Source organism: Zonotrichia albicollis, chromosome 1 (genome assembly GCF_047830755.1).
Source record: "Zonotrichia albicollis isolate bZonAlb1 chromosome 1, bZonAlb1.hap1, whole genome shotgun sequence".
Lineage (NCBI taxonomy): Eukaryota > Metazoa > Chordata > Aves > Passeriformes > Passerellidae > Zonotrichia > Zonotrichia albicollis.
The window spans coordinates 101,402,611-101,422,658 of record NC_133819.1 but is presented as its reverse complement, the minus strand read 5'-3'; the positions used below and the strand labels follow the sequence as shown (position 1 = coordinate 101,422,658).

At 39.9% G+C, this 20,048-nt stretch overlaps 1 protein-coding gene across 4 annotated transcripts; it reads right to left on the bottom strand.

Moving 5' to 3' along the window:
- Positions 1–230: 230 nt before the first annotated feature.
- On the bottom strand, positions 231–19,649 carry FAM210A (family with sequence similarity 210 member A). 4 transcript variants are annotated; one of them, XM_005486730.3, is made up of 5 exons: positions 19,616–19,649; positions 7,138–7,244; positions 5,469–5,941; positions 3,263–3,374; positions 231–2,206 (listed from the first exon to the last, which is right to left on the bottom strand). In XM_005486730.3, the coding sequence occupies exons 3-5, from the start codon at positions 5,915–5,917 to the stop codon at positions 1,874–1,876; spliced, it is 894 nt and encodes a 297-aa protein (XP_005486787.1). In that variant the 5' UTR covers positions 5,918–5,941; positions 7,138–7,244; positions 19,616–19,649; the 3' UTR covers positions 231–1,873. The 4 variants fall into 4 exon arrangements, with proteins under 4 accessions (XP_005486787.1, XP_074404289.1, XP_005486788.1 ...); XM_074548188.1 differs by having other exon boundaries at positions 7,138–7,241; positions 19,616–19,634; XM_005486731.4 differs by having other exon boundaries at positions 19,487–19,622.
- Positions 19,650–20,048: the final 399 nt, after the last annotated feature.

The window sequence follows — 20,048 nt, the reverse complement described above, 5'->3', positions numbered from 1 at the left end:
AGGACACCAAGGTGCCCCTGTGCAATCCCTGCCACGTGTAAGTTGCACTGAAAGAATCCCATACGTGGCCCCAGACTGAAAGTGATCATGCAATGTTACTGGGGCACACTCCGGGATTTGCAGGGTCCTGCAGGACATGGGTAACACTGCCCCCAAAAGTGGGAAATCAGAAGAAATGCCACCATCAGAAGACTGTGTGCAGGGGGACAGTAAGGAAAAGCACACTAAAAGAGAAAAACAAAATAGCATCTATTAACTCTAGCCCTTAACAGTACTACGTAGCAGTGTAACAGTTCACAGAAATATTTTTTTTAATAATCTTTATCAGAAACATGGCACTTTACATCTTCAGGTCACTGAATATACAATGATTATTCCTCACAACATCCCTGTGAGGTAGGCATTAGATTGCAGTTACTATTTAACATGTGGGCAGAGGCAGAGAAGTATGTAATGAATCCTGCACAATTAAGTTAATGAAGTTCAATTCACTTAAACATGGAGAAGCCCTCAGTGACTTGAATGAGAATGGGACAATGGGGCAGAGCTGATACTTCATCAGCTGTATTTTTTTCACTCCAGTCAGTTGCAATGCTCAGGGTCCAACTCTATTGCTTCCCCATATCCCCCTGAAAAAAGCACCTTTGTTAAACAACTTACACATGCTGAGTTGCTACAGAGTGAGATCTGTAGTAGAAATAGGAAAAACAGATTCAGTCTACATTCAATTCAGCCTACATTTGAATAAAACTGAGAGAAGTTTGCCTGCCCAGCCAAATAGAACACTTTCAACTTTAGTCCTTTATGACATCTGAGACAGCATTTCAGCCTTCAGGTATGAATAGGTGTTTGCTTGACTTAATCTAGGGGAAAAAAGTTTGGTAGACTGTGATCGCTGTCTCAGAAATCATGCTTATTTTAGTCAAATTGTTTTACTGAGGGAGGAGGAGGAGGAACTTTGGGGTTTAACTCTAACTTTCCATGTGTTTAAAAAGCCCCTTAGTATAGCAATTTCTCAAATAAACTTTTCTTTCAAATTTTTTTTTGTTTCAAAAATGGAATAGAGCAAGTTTGTAAACTTTAACACAATGAACAAATCCTAGTGTTTAATATACAATTATTGATTTTAATGACTTTGTACTGTAAATCAACTTCAGGAAACAAAGTATACTTGACAGTATGGCTACTGTGATTAACTCATCTTCCTATAGCTTTCAGTTGAGATTTCTGAAGAGATGCACTGTTCAAGAAAGATTCATAGTCTCAGCCCATAAACCACAGCAGCCTGGCTGAAGCCAAGGAAGCCATTGTAATGAATTCCCGCTGAGCAGCTGATCCATAAATTCCTTCATGTGCAGTATCAGTGGCAACGGTCTGCTCCAAATTGAGAGATGATCACGATTGAAGAGGCTTGGGTCCACGTGCTCTAAAAATCTAAACATGCTGCTCTTCCCAACAGAGAAATCTTCATTCTTATTTATGGAAGACTCAGTCTAGTGGAACCATGCCTGTGCACTATGATGGGAGAAGAACAGAGTAGTGGCTCTTGGCAGAAATCACCTTCATTTTGAGGAAGAGGGTGTGGGGAAAAAAAAAAGAGGGAAGAGTAATTCTTAACATTATTACCAAGGGACATATTAACTTCTAATCTGAGATTTATTTTTCCTTCTGAAAATTGAAACTTTTAGGTCACAACCTCTTCCCCAAGGAACTTTAACCTTTAAATCCATGTAGCAATTGTCGTCTCCAGACAAAGGGTAAAAAATATAAAAGAAAAAAAAAGAAAAAAAAGCTCAGAAGTGCACTTTGCATATCCTGCCTCACAAACGGTTAAAGTGCTAAGTTTGATATATCCAAAAATTAAGCATGTCTCCTACTCCTTTATTTTTTTAAATGAAACTTTCTCTTTGGTTTCTTGTATCTTCCCTGTAATTTTATCCTTCGTTTCCTCCATCTTCTCTGTAATTTTATCCTTTGTTTCCCCCATCTTCTCCGTAATCTTATCCTTTGTTTCCCCCATCTTCTCTGTAATTTTATCCTTTGTTTCCCCCATCTTCTCTGTGATTTTATCCTTTGTTTCCTCCATCCTGTCTTGTAGGTATTCCTTTACTGGTGGTGGTGTGGACATGTAGCCGTGCTTACGTAGGTATTTAACAGTGACAGATGTTCCTCCCAAAGTCACAGTGTATCTGGCAGGAGTTGCAATCTTAAAGAAACCAAAGAATACACCACATAGATAAAACAGGAAAATAACATCCAGCAAAAGGTATTTTTTTGTGTTGAAAATCTATTTTGACCAGTGTCAGATTCTAAAGGTATCTTCAATTTATAATGAAATGAGCCAGTTTACAGTGCATCCCCTAGAAATGCATACCTTTTTACTTTAAGTATCATTTTGTCAGAGCCAGCAAGGGCATTAGACCTCCCTTAAAAAAACTCAACACACAAACCCTCCCTGTGCAGCTTGCAGACAAGCATTCGGCATCTTGATGCAATTCAGAACAGACTGCATGTGAACACCGAGTTTCTTCCAACACTTCCAGATCTCCCAGCTATAACAACATCTTTATATTTAACTGTATTTATTTATTGGTCTCTTTTAGGCAAAGGAAAAGTTGGAAAGAGTCGTACTTTCACATATTGTTTGGGAAAGTAACCCCTTTGAAAACAGGCAAGAAGGACATCGCTTTCAGAAACAAAACAAATTGAGTGGCATGTACAGCGAATACTGTACCTTGTTTTTGAATGGTCTGACATGTTTCAAGTTTCCCAAACACAGACTTTGCACATATAAAGCAACAGAAGGAAACCCAAACCTGAATATAAGTAATTGATTCAAATGACAATGAAAATACTTGAGAGTGATGGACATCTAAGGGGAAGACAAAAAATCACTTAGGATAAAAAGAACTGTCCTTTTATCTGAAATTCAATGAAGTGTTTAGACTTAACCTCTTTGTCCCTGCTAATTATGTCAGGGATACAGAAGAATAACTTAATTGTCATCTCAGAAGGCTGCAATACTTCTGCAGCAAAGAAGTTATTTTAGAAATACTCCTTGAAGTCTATTTTAGATAGACTCCTTGAAGGAACACAGGACACATATCAACTTGCATGGGACTATTTTTACCACAAAATGAATGCTTAAGTACATGCAGCTATCGAAGAAAGCTAATTAATTCTTTCTGCTGTAAACAAGTAAACCCTGTTTAGTTCACCAGGCAAGACTTAGAGCTTATTTACAAACTATAATTATACTTACTTTATACAATGCATATGCAGTTAGTGCATTTCCACTCTGGGAATTTTTCAGGATGTCTACTACGCTGTCTGGTAAGCCAATCAACTCTAGGAATGGAACAACATTCACCCCACTATAAAAGAGAAAAACATTGGTAACTTGAATGGGAATTTGAAACCTGAACAGTAATTTAGAGTACTATTTCTTTATTACACAAACTTAATAATTTGAAAAGAATTTTTTTTTATCTAAACAATAAACTTACAAGATTTATGTTTCTGACCTTAAGAAAATGAATGTTCTTTTCAGCATTTCAAAAGGTGACCCATTTATATTATCTCTGTTGGATGGAATGGTTTCTAACTGACCTGTGTCCCACTTTATGTTTGAGGTAAGTAGATGTAATGGTGGTAAGACAGCTACTCAGGTTCCAGCTGTGCACGTTCAATTTCATGCTCTGTTTTGCCTAAAATTACCTTCTTTTTCTATTAAAATTTCAGACAATGTTCTCCATTCACTTCTAAATATATCAAACATGGAATGTGGCAAAAGAAAAGGAAGCAACATGTCACATAGACAAGACTTCAGGGGCTTTGTGCTCAGTTCTTCTACTGTGTCAATATAAGCTGTCAAGATGGTGGAGGGAGCTCCTATCGCAATTTCTTTCTATTTGACATCCAGGAAAACACCAAAAGAGAAAGGAAAGCTCATCTTTATATTATAGAAAAAAGCTACATGCAGTTATAGAAGACCTGAGTTTCCAATATTTGACAGTTTATATTATTGGTACCATTATCTATTTCTATCTAATATTTTAAGCATTCTTCTGAGCATGCAATCACTTTAGCATCAAGAACAGTAACAGGCAGTAATTTACCAACAGCTACTAGAACCTACAGTCTGAGTAGAGAGTAGGGAATTCCCAGAGTAGGGAATGGAGATCTAGTAGGAGCCGAAACACAGCTCTAACTGTGCCATTTCATAAACTGCTGTTTAGTCTTGTATCACCAGTCATTCTGAGAATTATTCTTCCACTTCAAGAGAGCACTGCTCCTGTGGTATAACAAACTGAAGCTTTGTTATAATTAGTTTAATTAGTTTCTAGTTGAATATTTCAGTTGTTTTCATCTGCCAAATACCTCCTTTAGCAGCAGGCTTAGGAGTTTCAAGAAAAGTAATCTTCACTCAATGTGAAATGTCTGGACATAAGCATCAACCTGAATTTATTCAAAGCAAAATATTTTTATAGTTCAAGACCTTTATTTCTCTGACATGAGCTAAATTTAGAATGACATTTGGATCTATAGCTCCCAGAAAGGGCAATTATGCCAGCTGGTTAGAGTAACTAAAACAAACACTTGTGCAGTAAGGCATTCTGATGTCAGAGTTCCATCCTTGCCACCACAAACCTCGTTGTTTCATGCTTTCTATTATTAAATATACAACACCAGCAGTCCAGAGATAAACATTTGCTTATATTTAGCAAACTATTTCCAGATAAATAAAACCTCTTTCATCTGAACTAGCAAACTAGCAGCTCATAATTGATGTAGTAGTTTTTTCTGATAAATGCCATTTTCCAGAATGGTGTCTAGCACATGCTGTAACTAAAAGAAACTAAAATTAGAATACTTAGTTTATTTCTTTCTTTTTTTTTTAAACCACACAGATATTTAATTTTCAATTAAAAAGTATGGTCTACAGCAGCATTTTTTTCAGTGGATGGCAGGAAAGACAGGAAACAGAAACAAAAAAGGAGGGGATACACATTGTGAACAGCTAAGGGAGGTAAATCCATGAAATGAAAATCCAGTTATGAGGAAGGACTGGGGATGAAGTCCAAGGGCAAAAAAAAAAGGTCTATAAAGATCTCAACTAGCCATTCATAATCAGGATTCCAAATCCGTATCTTTACCTTTTGAGAGATTACTAATAATTTCAATGCTGTTTACATCCATTCATCATTTTGGAGAGATGAGCATACCTGTAAATGTCAGCACCATGCCTGGCACACAGCAATAACTGCATGGTAATAGTATCCACATGACACTCTCATGAATCCTATATACTTCCAACATTACCCTTATGCTTTAGTCAAAAATGTAGCCACATTTCTCTTCTAAGTATAAAGGCACTTTTTAACAGGCAAGAATAATTTATATGTCCATTCACTAGTAGATCTCAATTCAACCATGGTACTGGGCACTGCAACAAAATACCAACTTACTTCATGGCTGCATAGTAAAAGGATCCAAACCATACACTGGAAGTCACAAGGTGCACTGGAACCATGACTTTCCCATACTGCTTAAAAGTCTTCTTGAACCTCTGAACAAGACTAATTGATTTATCTTGTAATGGATCCAGTTCTGAAGAATCTGACTCTGCAGGGCTCTGCTTGGGCGCATCAGTGGCTGAAGGCAAAGGATTTCTCTCTTCTGGTACTTTGTGAGAAGTGTCTGCTGGCTGTGATGGAAAAGCAGTTTTCTTTGAGGCAAAGTGTGCTGCACCTGCATGAAGACATCGTTTAGGAGGGTCCAGTGCCAGAATCACTTTGCATCCCACATTAGGCAGCACAGACTGTCCTTTTAAGCACTGAAAGACACCGGTGCGAGGGAAGAACCAACACGTCCCATGAGCCAGCTGAGATGCAGAATGGAGCAGACTCCGCTGCATTTTGGAGAAGTGTGGATGAAGTTTCTGTAAAAAAGAAACAAAGTAAACAAACTGCATTTCAATGGTGGGATTTCTGCTTGCTCCAACGCCACTTACAATTCTCAAATTTTAAATGGCTTCCTATTCTACTTTAAAGAAGTTTTTCTTTATCTTCCTTTGCAGAAATAGTTATGTTCTGAAATGAAAGAAATAATTTTCTAATTTTTTTCAGCATTCTGAACTAAAATAGTCCCTTCACATAACATACTCTGCTCCTCACTGCTAAAATGATTGCAATACTCCCAAAAAAAATTCTTAGGAGTTTAGGAATCTACTTACTTCTACTGCTTTTATCTATGTAACCTGGCACAGCCATTGAAAAGCTACCCTTAAACTTCACTTATAGTAGCATCTGATAACTTGAGTGAACCTTGAGCCTACATAAATGCATTATAAATTCACTGAAGTAAGTGTGCAATTAAAATTTATTTTTGGTGCCAGTGCATTCTTAGTTTTGGTAAAATTTTTCATGTTCTACACTATTTTCAATAGAAGTTTATAAAATTGAAAAAGTCCAATAGAAATAATTATTAATGATCAAGCAATAGCCTAAATAGTAACAAATGTAACTGCAACAGTCTGTCAGTAACACCTGTCAGGAAGGGGGAAGGTACTGTTGAATGTCATGTATTAACATGAGCAAAACTGAATTGCAATTTTCCAAACATTGCAATGCAAAGAATATTTTAAAACTGTGGAATAACCCAGTTAGCTTTCTGATTTTGAATACTTACCAATTACTCCTGAAAGTTTGAAACAACTATTGAGAGCTTCCCCACAAAGAAGAAAGGAATTTAGTTTTGCATGCATAGAAATAATTTTTACCCCCCAAAAAGCATGCTTTGAAATTGTGAAATACTTGTTCCTTTCCTTTATTCAATGGTTGCAAGTTACAGAACTAACAAAAAAAAGGTGATGCTAATTGATGTAACAAATGCCACTTAAGTTACTTACCTTACGAGTTTTGTACATTACTAATGCTTTTCCATTTTCACTTATCACAATTCTTTATCCAAACTAGAAATCATTGAAATTTAATTGAAACATCATATATGCTTTCCCTTCACCTTAGATATATGCCAGGTACTTTAGCAGTGAATTTTTCTAGGCTGCAGAAAATGATCAATATTTCCTAACACAGGAAGAATTTAAAAAAAAAAAGAAATGGAAACCATACATACCCTTTTTACTTTCTAGATACAGTAAGGTGTGTATCTTCAAAAAGTTGCAACTCTTCCACTAGTTCCCCACCTTTCAAATATATGTCTTGAACACATTGAGGCCCCTGCTAAAGTGAAAAAGGGCACATTTAGAGAGATAGCAACAAGAGCAAATTAATCCTGTGAAGATTTATTTCTGATCAACCTGAAACATTGCAACTGAAAAGTTATTGGTGTAAATTCCCTTTAGAATACTGACATGCTAATGGGAGATTTTTTCTGTGTAATTTTAGAAGTTCCTCAACTTTGAATTACTGTTCTCTTCCAAGAGAGGAAAGTTTCATAATCCAAATGGATCTGTTGGAACAGTCCTGCCTGTATGTTTTCTAGGTAGTTTTATGCTACTGTTGTACTTGAATTTATGGCAATTACTAGAATTACAATGTTTGATGTGGGGACAAGACGAATTCCCAGGCTGCAAACTCCCTGGGAACCTCTGCATTGCTTGTGACACACACTTTTGTTGAACTCCTGCTAACAAAAGGTACTGCATCAACGGGGAAAAAGGAACTGGTGTCTCTATATAAGGAAGCAGTTACTCTGTCCTGTTGACAGAGTATGAACTTGGTGGGAGTCAGGAAGTGCTGCTGCTGCTCATGGAGCAGTAAATCAGCTACAGGTACTGGCTCTCCACAACTCAGTTTTCTTTAAGACTTCATTGGAAGCAGCAATTCTTGTGGTATGTCTAGTTTTACAAGAAGCAGAGATTTTTGCTTACTTCTGAAATCCAAATGCAATTGCTTCTCAAAACAAGAAGTAGTGAAAACACTCAGTAAAACTCAAGTGTTCAGATGGCACTCCATCATATGCCAACTACTTAACTGATTTATAGAAATTGTAACAACAAACTTGGAACATGACAACTGCATTCCTTGCCTACTGCCACTTACAGTTCTTTCCTGAGGGATAGCATTCTCCACAGAGAACTGTCTTCCTCTCTCACCAATAGCACACAGCACTGAGTGTCTGCCCTAAGTAGATTTTCTCAATATCCAGCCAGCAGACTCAGCAAAAGGCATCCACCTATGGGAATCTGGAGGCTCTTGAGTCAGACTTCTACTGTTCACTAATACCCTATTGAAAAATATCTGGTTCAAACAAGCTGTGCAAATTGCAGCATGGGGGAAACCATAATTTTAAGTAATTTATGTTATTAACAGGACACTGCATTCCAGCAGCCTTGGGAAGAGATCATTCTTCAGCACAAGACTGAGAAGCTGAACAAGCATTTCTGATTTTTTTCCATTCTTTGTAGTCTATTTACAGCAGCACTTCTCAGAGCACTGTTTCTAGGTTTTGCATTCTAGCACTGTCCCAGCACCTCTGACCCAGCACAGAGGCTGCAGAACATCTGGGGAGGAAATGGTTCCATTCTCCTGAGTGTGGGTCCACCGTGTCCAATGCTTGTCAGGCAGCACATGACACTGCTGTGATCAGTAAATGAGTTTCAAGGTCTTTGCTCACCAAGTTACATGCACCATGTAAAACTTAAATATAGAATGTCACCAATGGAGCAGAGAAGGTTTTGGGGCTATTACAAGAATTTCCATGCCACATTTTGTTCCTAGACTCAGATGAACTTGAAAGTCATTAATTAAAGGCTTTTTCCTCCATGATGCATGACGTGGTAGGTCAAAAGGAATGCTATCTAAACATCGACAGTAGACCCTGAAGAGGTTTTGCACCTTGTAAGCAGATAGTATGGTTCTAGTGATATTCTGCATAACTGCTTACTGTTTGTTTCTCCACTTTAAAATGTGGAGAAGCACAATAGCTTGATAGATAAGGAAAGGGTATGATATGACAGTGCTTATGTTTGAGAGCATAAAAGAAAACATTTTTTGAACCAAGGTAAAAGTTTTCCTAATGACCTTACTGTGTTTCACAGGGAAATGCTTTGCTTATTTAAATGAACAAAGGAGAGCCCTTTTGAAGCGTTGGTACATTGAGTTTTATACTGCTGTCCAGAAGCACGGCATGAGGGAACTATTATAAAGGTTACAGCATGATGTAGAAAAGGCATATGAATAAAGGAACACATTAATACAGCATACACTATGTAAATTCATTTTAAAGAAGCAAATATTTTTAAAGAGGTGATGGGTGCAGCTGCTCAATTGTTATACTTCAGTTACTTGGCTCAACAATGCAAACAAATTTTTATCAGGACATATAAAGTACACAGTTATTATGGTTGGAGATCCAAATAAATATGAAACTAGCTGTTTCATCCCTCTAAAACATGAGATGAATACAAAGAAACTTGTGATTTAAGACAATTAGTAAGAGGAAGTTTCTAAAACCCTGTGCACTCAACAGGCAGGAGGAAGTGTGTCAGCCTATGGATCTGAGACAAGAATTTCTTCTCTAAGCACAATACTTCTCAAAGAAATTACTGGAGCTACACAAACTATACAATTGCCCCTGTAACTTTAGGATGTTAAAAACACTCAGATTCTAAGGAAGTCAGGACAGTAACCTGAATGTTACCCACAATGGCACCTAGTGACTTGTGAGAAGTTGCTTCTTCATTTTAGCGTGTTTAACATTTTTCCTGTTGCAAAGATACAGAAAAGGACAAGAAGGTACAAGCTCCAAATACCAACGTGAGAAAGCACTTATCTGTGGGGTGGGAGCAGGGGGAACGGTGTTTTAAAACATCTTAGATTACTTTATTAGTTTTCTCTTAAAAATGCCACAAAGAAAAAAAAAGTCTATCTAAGGACAAATATAACTCAAGTTCTCTGCTCCAAGAATTCCATGCGGTCAGTGACAGAATAGATATTAGCTACAGAAATCATGAAATGCTACACTTGTGATATGGTCTCCTCTTCAGCACTGTCACATCCCAGCTAACTATTTAGTAGGATCTCCAGCAGACTGTAAATTGAGCTGTGGAGATATTGGCTGTTCAAGACAAACTCCTGGTTGGGATTCTTGCACATCCATTTAATTCCTAAAGGCACCCTTGTCTCGTGGTGAGCTGCTAACAAGGCCTCTGACATAAAGGGAGTACTCTAGGGGGCTCTTAAGGAAAAGAACAGATCAGCTTCCCATTGCAGTGCTGAAGCTTTGCTTAGGAAACTTCGGTACTTGTGTTATAAATTCAGATCAGTTTTGGCATAAATCTGATATACTACAAGAGCATCCTAGCTCTTGCATTTGCTCTACTTTCAGTGATAATTAGGAAGTAGATATTAGATTTGCTTTTTGTTCCTGAGGACAAAAAAAGTTCAGGAATTTTAAATGCCACAGAGATGGTTTATGTGACTGTCGCAAACTCATTGGCTTTGGATGTGTGCTAACACGTTCTATGCCAAAAAAACTCTGGGAGATCTTTGGAAAACACAGAAGTAACGGGCCTGGCCAATACAGGTGTGGCAAAGGCTGCTGTGGATATTTACTGTTCGAAAGAGAAAACATGTCAGAGATACTGTCAGATGAAACTTTCATAAGGATATTTTGTCTAAAAATGGTTACCCTGCTACAATTAATGTTTTTTGATTTACCAGGAAAATTAAAATATAAGAAGTTGGCAGTGCATAAAAGATGGCAAAAACTTAAGTGTTAAGACAATGGCAAAAACTTTAGTGTTAAGTTTGTTTGTAAAAGAGGTCAGAAAGCATCTGAGGGAATTGAGGGTATAGTATATGCAGAGAACACTGGATTATTTTCTCAGTTATACCAGAAACACTCTGGACACAATATGTAAATATGGATGACTTTAAAGCATTTTCACTTGTTCTGTTACTGTTTAAAAAAAGAACATTAATTATACCACAGGAGAGTTCCCAATGAAAATCCATGAGCATTTTCTACTCCCAAGGCACCTTTCTATGGAAACAGAGAATTAATTTACATTCTTGTCATATTTAGTGTAAAATCTAGAAAACATAGAGAATTGTGTGTGGCAGACAGAGTAGAATTTAGAAAGGAAACAAATCAAGTTTTCAGAAATCCTTTTCAACTCATCTTTCAGATGGCATAAAAAGCAAATACAGAGCTCTCATCCAAGCAGCTCAGTTTAATAAACAACACCACCATATTGCTTATATTTTTACTAAACATAATATAAAACCCCCAAAGCTTGTTTTCAGATTTAACTTGTTCTTTTCAAGCACTCATTGACAGTGTATATAAAAAAAACCCCAAAACTGATTTTGCCAAGCTTATAAACCAAATAAGAAAATAGGAAAACCACAATTGAAAACATATATAGGTGTCCTAAAAGTCTGGGAACATATTTTAAAATAATTTTAAGACTAGTGCAATACATGCAAAGCATTGTTTTTCTTAAATTCAATGTAAAATAAAACTATAAACCTCTTGGTAACTGGAAAGGGTTGGTACAGCATGGAGTCACTAAGCATGGATAGGAAAGTGGCAATGCACAGGGACTTTTTATGCTTTGTATTAATACCTTTAGTACATCAATGAACATTTAGAATTTCTATTTTGATCTTTACTACTTTTGCAGTATTACTAAAACTATCTGTTACTCATTCTAAACTAAGAAAATTGCTTATAATTTGAAGTTTGGGCATCATTAGCTGTGTAGTTTTGTCTACCACACAGGACTGTCTGAAAATATAACACCACATTTTAGGTTAAAGGGAGTAATGCAAAATAAGTCACAGCGGAATTTATTTAAAACTTGGTAAAATCATGTTAAAATGGATAAAGGACTAAACCCTTGCACACAGACAACCCTAAAGCATTAGCCCTACCCTACCTCTACACTATTTTCACTTAGTAAATGCTATGCTATAATTTTTTTAATTGATCATATTATTACAACTCTATACTACTAAGTGGAGATAAGACAACAACTTTGTTACTCTTATTTTACCTAAACTACTCTTCTTGCTAAAACACCCTGAGCAAAATCAAAAAAGTCAAATAAACTTTTCCACAGTCCTTACACACCGAATAATCTTCACTGCTACAATCTTCTGATACTCAAATATTAAAAAGGACAAGAAGAAGTAGCTTTAGGAAGAATAAAAGATACTGCAGACATGTGTAAAGTCTGCACATTGGATTCAGAGGACAAATAAAGCAGAACGTAATGCAATGCCTGTGTGTTGAATTATACATCTGGAATGCTAAATAGGAGCCTTAGCACAGTCAGTATGTCCGTGGTAACTCCATTTTCCTCTGGGATAGAAAGTACTGGATCTTAAGGTTGCATGTAGTTGACCATTATATGAAGATGTGAATGCTCTCTCTCAAATGCTTCTCAAAGAAAGGATCACGATCACCTGTAGTGCTTTCTGCTCTTCAGAACAGGTTTTAATGGCTGGTGCTATTCCATCTGTTACCGCTGGTTCCTTCTTTCACAAGTTTCATTCTGCCCTCTACTGAATTTTTATGTAAGTACAACTCAACAAAAGGGTCTCTGCCGCTTATGATTCCGTCCAACAAGTGCTGCTGGATCATCCTCTGTATCAGTTCCAGAGCCTCTCAGATTATAGGCACACGTCAAGGAAAAATTTGGCTTTTAAAGTGCTATCTGGTTTGATTTTTTTTGGTCCACTGATCACTCTACAGACATGTATGCAATAAGCAAGGCAGAGAAATTATGCTTATAGATTGCAACTAAGCTTAAAAATAGACATATTATATATCTATGCCAAAAAAGGCCAAAAAAGCCTTATGTTAGTTAAAAGCAGGGGCTGTATTAATCTCTTTCTTCACACTACCTTCCACTTCAGGCTAATGATCAAAATAAGATCTGATTCTCTTTCTACTCCACTTAGGTAGTAACTTTCTGAATCCTAAGCTATCAGTAGTCCATTCCTCCTAGAACACTTGTGGTTGTCTCTCAGAGGGTTTCCAGCCTTGCCATGCAGGTGTGGGGGCTGTAGGGGCACGTGTGTAGTGGTCTGGTGTACAAAGCAGTGGAAAGCTTCCACTGGATAACTAAAAGGGGCTGGAAAGGGACTTCACATAAGCAAGCCTCAGATCTGCAGTTTCCTGCCTATGACTCTGAACTCCCTCAGGAAAAAAACAAACTAACCCACAACTAAACTTATGAGGGGTTAGACGCTAAAAAAATACACAGATCAGTTTTCTACACTTCATCAAAACATTATTTGAGAAGCTCTTAGGATCTTCCCTCTCAATAGTACATTATATTTTATTTGACACCTCTTTCAACTCACTGAGCATCACTGAGAGTGTTTTGACTCTACACTTTAATACACACTGAAATGCACTGGAAATATGGTTATTAGTTCTATGTTCAGAGCTCAGATATTTCTTTTATGATGAAATTCAGAGCTGTAGTGCACATCTCTTTTCACTAATAGAGTCGTCAATGAGAGTCAAAAGGTTGCTGCCAAAAACTGAACTCTTGCTCAAGACTTCCTGCTACTTGCAACTTGGATTCTAGCAGCCAAGCTCATTTTTTAATTCATAGCTTTTCTGGTCACTCAACACATCACTGATATACACAGTGTGGATGATAATAATTAATATTTAAAGTCTTTGGAATTGTAATAAAATATTTATTAATGAAAAATGTAATGAAACAATTAGAGACACACTGCAGATACAGTGACTTTTACAAAAACAGATGGTGCTGACACCAATAAAGTTCAGCCTTTTTGCCCAGATGCAAAAGACTGGGTTTGTGCAGCAAGGTACTGGTGGAGGGTGGGCTATAGGGGTGGCTTCTTTGAGAAGCTGCCAAAAGCTTCCCCCATGTTTGAGAGTGCCAATGCCAGCCAGCTCCAATAGAGACTCACTGCTGGCCAAGGCTGAGACCATCAGTGATGGTGGTAGAGCCATGGGATAACACGGCTAAGAAGGAAAAAAACTGTTGCAGAGATGTAATTGAGGCCAGGGAAGAGCAGAGTGAGAACATGCGAGAGGAACAGCCCTGCAGGCACCAAGGTTGGTGAAGGAGGAGGGAGAGGTGCTGCAGGCACAGGAGCTGAGACAAGCCAGCAGCCTGTGGTGCAGACCATGGTGAGGCAGCCGTGTCCCTGCAGCCCATGGAGGTCCAGAGAGGAACACAGATCCACCTGCAGCCGGGAGGAGCCCACGCCAGAGCAGGTGGATGCCAGGAGGAGGCTGTGAACCTGTAGGAAACCCACACCACTCCCTGTAAGGACCTGGGGCAAGAGGAGTCCATGCTAGAGCAGGTTAGCTGAGAGGACTTGTGATTCCATAGGGGATCCATGCTGGAATGGGCTACTCCTGGAGGACTGCACACAGTGGAAAATGACCCACACTGGAGCAGTTAAAGAAGAACTACAGCTCATGGGAGGGATTCATGTTGGAGAAGTTTGTGGAAGACTGTCTGCCATGGGCAGGACCCTCTGCTGCAGCAGGGGAAGAATTTTCCCCCTGTGGAGGAAGCAGAGGCAGAGAACACATGTGAGAAATGGATTGTAACCCCCTTCCCTGGCCTCCTGTACCACAGAGAGGAAGAGCAGGGAGAGAACTGGGAGTACAGTTAAACCCAGTAAGGAAGGAGCAGTGCCAGGAAGAAATGTCAGGATTTGTTTCACCTCTCATTTCCATACTCTGATCTGACTGGTAGTAAATTCAATCAATTTCCCCACACTGGGTCTGTTTTGCCCATGACAGCAAGCGATGACTGACTGATCTCCCCCTGCCCTCACCTCAAGAGCCTCTCATTGTATTTTCTTTTCCCAGCCCAGCTGAGGAGGGGAGGGGGAGAACAGCTTTGGTGGGCACCTGACATCCAGCCAGAGTCAAACTACCACACCAAACTACAGAATACAATCGTAGATATTCAAATACTTTATCATGACTAATTATAAAAGGCATTTATTAGGAATATGCTTAAACTTTGATCTTAGAATCAGCTTTGTACAGCCTTCTGCCCCACCTTCCACAGTGACTACCAAACCTGTTTCCTTTCTAGCCTTGATAAATGCCATTTTGGCCACCTTGGATCTTTACAGGTCTTGCCTCGTTGTTGTTTCTTCTCTCCATAACCCAACAGCAAGCAACAGTACTATCTGTAATAATACATTCAGGGCAAATTATATTATGTAATAATTTCGTAAGACACTTAACAACTTCTAAGTACCAAGTCTTTTACTCATCAAATTCACCCAAAATGCTTCTAAAGATGCCCAAAAAACATTCTCAAGGAAGAACTCTGAAGCCTTACAATTAGAAACAAAGTAGGAATAAAAGTAAACCAGCATGAAACTGGAAAAAAAACCATCCCAGCTTCCGTAAAAACAGAATTCAGAGTGGAAGCATTGGGTTCAAGATTTTTTCTTTTATTCTCTCACCACATTTATTTCACACTTTCAAACACTGAAAAGCTGTCATTTTTCCCAGCAAAAAATACAGAACGTTCATCCTTCAGCAGAATTACTGTTGGCAGACATTCACTTCCAGTACAAATCTTTTCTAAATATTCAAAGTAAGTGCTGAATTCTCTGTTGTGAATTCAAATTTCTCCATATGGGGAAATATGTGCAGTATCAATCAGAATATCTTCAAAAATTATGTGTGAAGAGGCTGATCATAACATTTACAGAACACACACACACTCAAAACCACAGTCTCCATCTAATTTTCAGTAAACGCTATTCCCAACATCTCTACAAATGAACGTGAACAGTTCTTATAAAAGACGTAAAATTTGTATTAAGGTCTTGATACCTGAGTGGCTACACCTTCTTGCCCATTATTCAGTTTACTGCCTTACACAGCATTTCTTGCACAGAAGCATGCAAACAACAAAACTACACCATCTACAAGTGTCTGAAAGTGCATCAGATTCAGAGAGCTGTGTCTTTAACACCAGAAGGAGCTCTGATGAGACTTTAGTATCAGAACCCTAATAACATTCCTATTCACAGTCTGAAGCAGCAGCATTACAACACTGCTGTATTCAGATTGGGAAAGGAATCCTGTGACTGCAACACCGCAACCTTTGCAAGCACGCTGCTTTCTGCCAGATGTCATCAGCCAAGCCCAAGGCTTGTGGCTCAGCACAGAAACATCTCTCATCAGAAAGTACTGTCCTATGGCCTGAGACAGCAGGAAGCAAAGGATGCCATCTAATTTTAACATCAGTAAAGCCAGTTTTTAAATTCACAAAATATTAAGAGAGAATAGTTAACCGCCTGGTTCACGCTGGGGCTAAGCACTACCACTGCAGTTAAAGGTAAGTGCTGTCACATTTTACTAAAATCTTTCAGCAGCCACTTTTGGAAGAGACTCGCTGCATTTTTATTTCCAACCCACAAAATTAATCCATTGGAAAAAAAGTTGTTGATTTGTTTTATAATTTGTTTATGAGCACCTGACTGTATTAACAACCACTCCCTTGCTCCATCCCTCTCCTCAAGGACATGGCAAGTCCTAAAGAGCTGCAGGGGATATCTGCTGCAACGTTCTACAAAGCCACAATCACAGCCACACAACTTGTTTGGTTTACATAAGAACTGTTACACAGGATCAAGGTCAATTCTCAGGACAAGATAAAACAGGAGATGCAGGGAATTAAAATTTATAGCCCATCTAAGCGTCCCTTTCATTTCCTGATATGAACAAACAGAGCTTTACCATCCAGATGAATTTATTTCCAAGCGGCAGGGTCATGTCTGGAAACATAACAAAAAATGTGTCTCGTTTGAAGAGGATGAGAGGAGAACTGAGTGATGGAAGGCACTGGGCTACAAAGGGTTTTTGAGATTTTTACAAAGGGTTTGAGATTTTTAGAGGAAGCACAAAGTTCCAAACAGAGTAAATCCTACTGTGTAATGCCAATGCCTAAAAGAAGATGTGGCTTCAGTCTTCACCAGACAAAAAGTCCTAAGTAGGCACACCACTCTGGCCTGTCAGCACCTGCTTAAATCACAATTTTCTGGACAAAATTTAATATGGACAAAGTGTGTTGGACTTAACAGACCTGTACTGGTACCTTCAAGACTCAACTAAATTTACGAAAATAGAATCACAGGTGTCATCAGAATAGACCATAAGGATTTTTTAACTGAATAATAACATTTTACTCTCACTGGAATTATACTGGCAGGGACAAAAAGAATAATGTATGTTTTTTAGAGGTGTCACGATTCAAAACTCAAAAATTAAGAAAAAGTTCTGTAACTTAAAACAGTGCTCTTTTTTGTTGTTGTTGTTATTGTCTCACTGCACAATCCATTCATCTCAAGCAAAAAAATCTACCAGGGGCACATAATTGTTATTAAGAGTCTCTGACCCCGAGTTTGATCCCTGATCTAAAGTGATGGAACCATGCAATTACCTATCAGCATATCAAGGTAAAATCCTTATGATCCATTCTGATGACACCTGGCTGTCCAGGAAGACTCCCATCAGGTTTTGGGCCCAGGTCTCAGTCCTTTCAGTGATTTCATTCCATTTCTAATACTGAATATTGATGATTATGAATTTGCTTCAGCATCTAATTTTGAAAATGAGTTCATCTTCAACCATCTGATTTAACACCAAAAAGAAATACGTTGGATTGTCTTTCCAACCTGCAGGACTCAACTGATTACAAGGAATTTGCTGAGATTCCATTAGCAGTTTTAAATTTTTAAAAATCAGTGTTCTTCCTGCTCTTGTTGAATTTCTCATGCCCTCGTCTTCAAGACTAGAACAAACTCCCTGCAGATCCAGAAATGTGCCAAGATGCAAACTGAGGGCTCTTATCTGACATTAGGGGACATCAAGAAATCCCTGTCTTGCAAAAACACACTTCAGTTTCCAAGTGATACCTATGAGCATACACAAGAGCTGGGGTGCTTTACCTGCAGAAAAGACCATCTACAGCAGAACTACAAAGAATCTTTTAAAAACCAAACCCAATCAAAACTTTTCTTACAGGCGCTATAGCTTGTGAAGCAGACCTGCACACAGTCACACCAGACAAGTCTTTAACTTCTTACATTCTTTACAGACTCCTTAACAGCCTGAATTTATCTACTCAGTTTTTGCCATGCGGAAGCTACCTGATATCCACCTACCCAAATCACCAAATGATTTTTTTTTTTTATTTCCTGATGGAAGTGCCTTTTAGACAGTGAGTGCAATTCAGTAATGCTGCCACAAGGGTCAATCGTACCCTTTTTACCTCAAACAGCCATTAAACAGAAAAGGAGACAAACACCTGCTGTCACCCCCACCTCCATGGAGATGGACAGTGGGGACATACTATCCTCTATGCATGCAATTCCCACACGGAAACAGCTGCAAGTCACATAAGCACAGGCAGCAAAACACATTCCAAACGAGGAACCTGTGCCCTAACTCTTCCCAAAGCAGCAAAACTTTGGCAAACCATTTTATGTTTATACTTGTACCAGCAATGACACCTTGGGGTAAACTGAAGAACACTTTCAGTTTAAGAACTGGCTTTGGTAAGCAATTCTAGGACACTTCATGTAGTGCTGTCCAATGTAATGTTTTCTCTTTCAGGACAGTTGGTAGAGAGAGTTTTGTTAATAGACATCAGTGAGGCTGAAGTAGTTTGTAATAGCTGACATAGATCCATGTTTCACTTAACAGCCTTAACAAAAATTCTGATGACTTCTCTGACTCCCTGGATATACTTAATTAACAGGAGTGGAAACATAACATGGGACAAAAAAACATTTGTTAAGCCACTTCAAGCTTTCTGAAAAGACGAGACACAGGAATGTCTAGGAAGAGAACCCCCTTAAGCCACCCGCGGTCCTTCAGCGGTAACATAGAACCATGGAATACGCTGACTTGGAAGGGATCCATCAGGATCATCGATGTCCTGCGCACGGTCAACTCCTGGCCCTGCATAGGACATCCCAAGAATCACACCTTGTGATTGAGACTGCGGCCAAACGCCGGAGCTCTGCCAGGCTGGTGCTGTGACCACTTCCCTGGAGCCTGCTCCAGTGCCCAGCCATCCTCTGGGTGAAGAACCTTCACCTAACATCCAGCCTAAACTTCCTCGGACACAGTGTCGTGCCGTTCCCTTGGCTCCTGTCACTGGGCACCGGGGAGTCGGGATCGCCGCTGCCCTTCGTGAAGAAGTCACAGCCTGAGCTCCCACCCAGAGATCCCTTTCTCTCCACCCAGATGCTGCAGCAGGAGCCCACGGCGGAACACCCAGGCCCATCCAGCGTCACCTCCCTACTAGGAAATTTCTCTTTCCACCCCGCTTTCCTGGGCCGCGGCCGACATCCTTCAGCGCCGGGCAAGGCGGACCGGTCACAGGGAAGGCACAGCCGGAAGGCGCCAGCAGCCCGATCCCCCCACAAGCCGGGCCGGAGTGGGATCCCACCCGATCCCGCCGCTCCCGCCCCGCCGGTACCTCGTGCCGGGCCCGCGCCGCTCCTCAGGGGCCCGCGCGCCTCGGGCACGGTGCCACCAACGGCCGCTCCCGTCACGCCCCCCCCGCCCGCCCAGCGCAACGTGCGGCGGCGCCCGTCCCCACCATCACCTTCAGGCCCGGCGGCGCCCTCCCACTGCGCAGGCGCGAGCACCGCCCCCCCTCTCGCACGGCCCCCTGGGACTTGTAGTTCCTCTGCCCTGCTGGGACACCGCCGCCTTTCACGCAGCTAAGTTTGGAAGTGACCTTTAAAACAAGTGACCTTTAAGACCACCCTGCCCAATCGTCAGTCCGGCACTGCCACTGTGACCCCGTAACCCAAACCACCCGGCGCAAGGGCCAGGCGTCTCTTAAACACCTCCAGGGAGGGCGACTCCACTACCTCCCTGGGCAACCTATTCCAACGCCTGAGCCTCCTCGCAGATGAAAAACTTGTTCTAGTATGTAATCGAAATTTCCCCTCTCCCAGAGCAGGCACGCTGGAAGAAGCCGGTCCCAGCTCACTACACCATCCTGTCAGGCAGTTGTAGAGAGCGATAAGGTC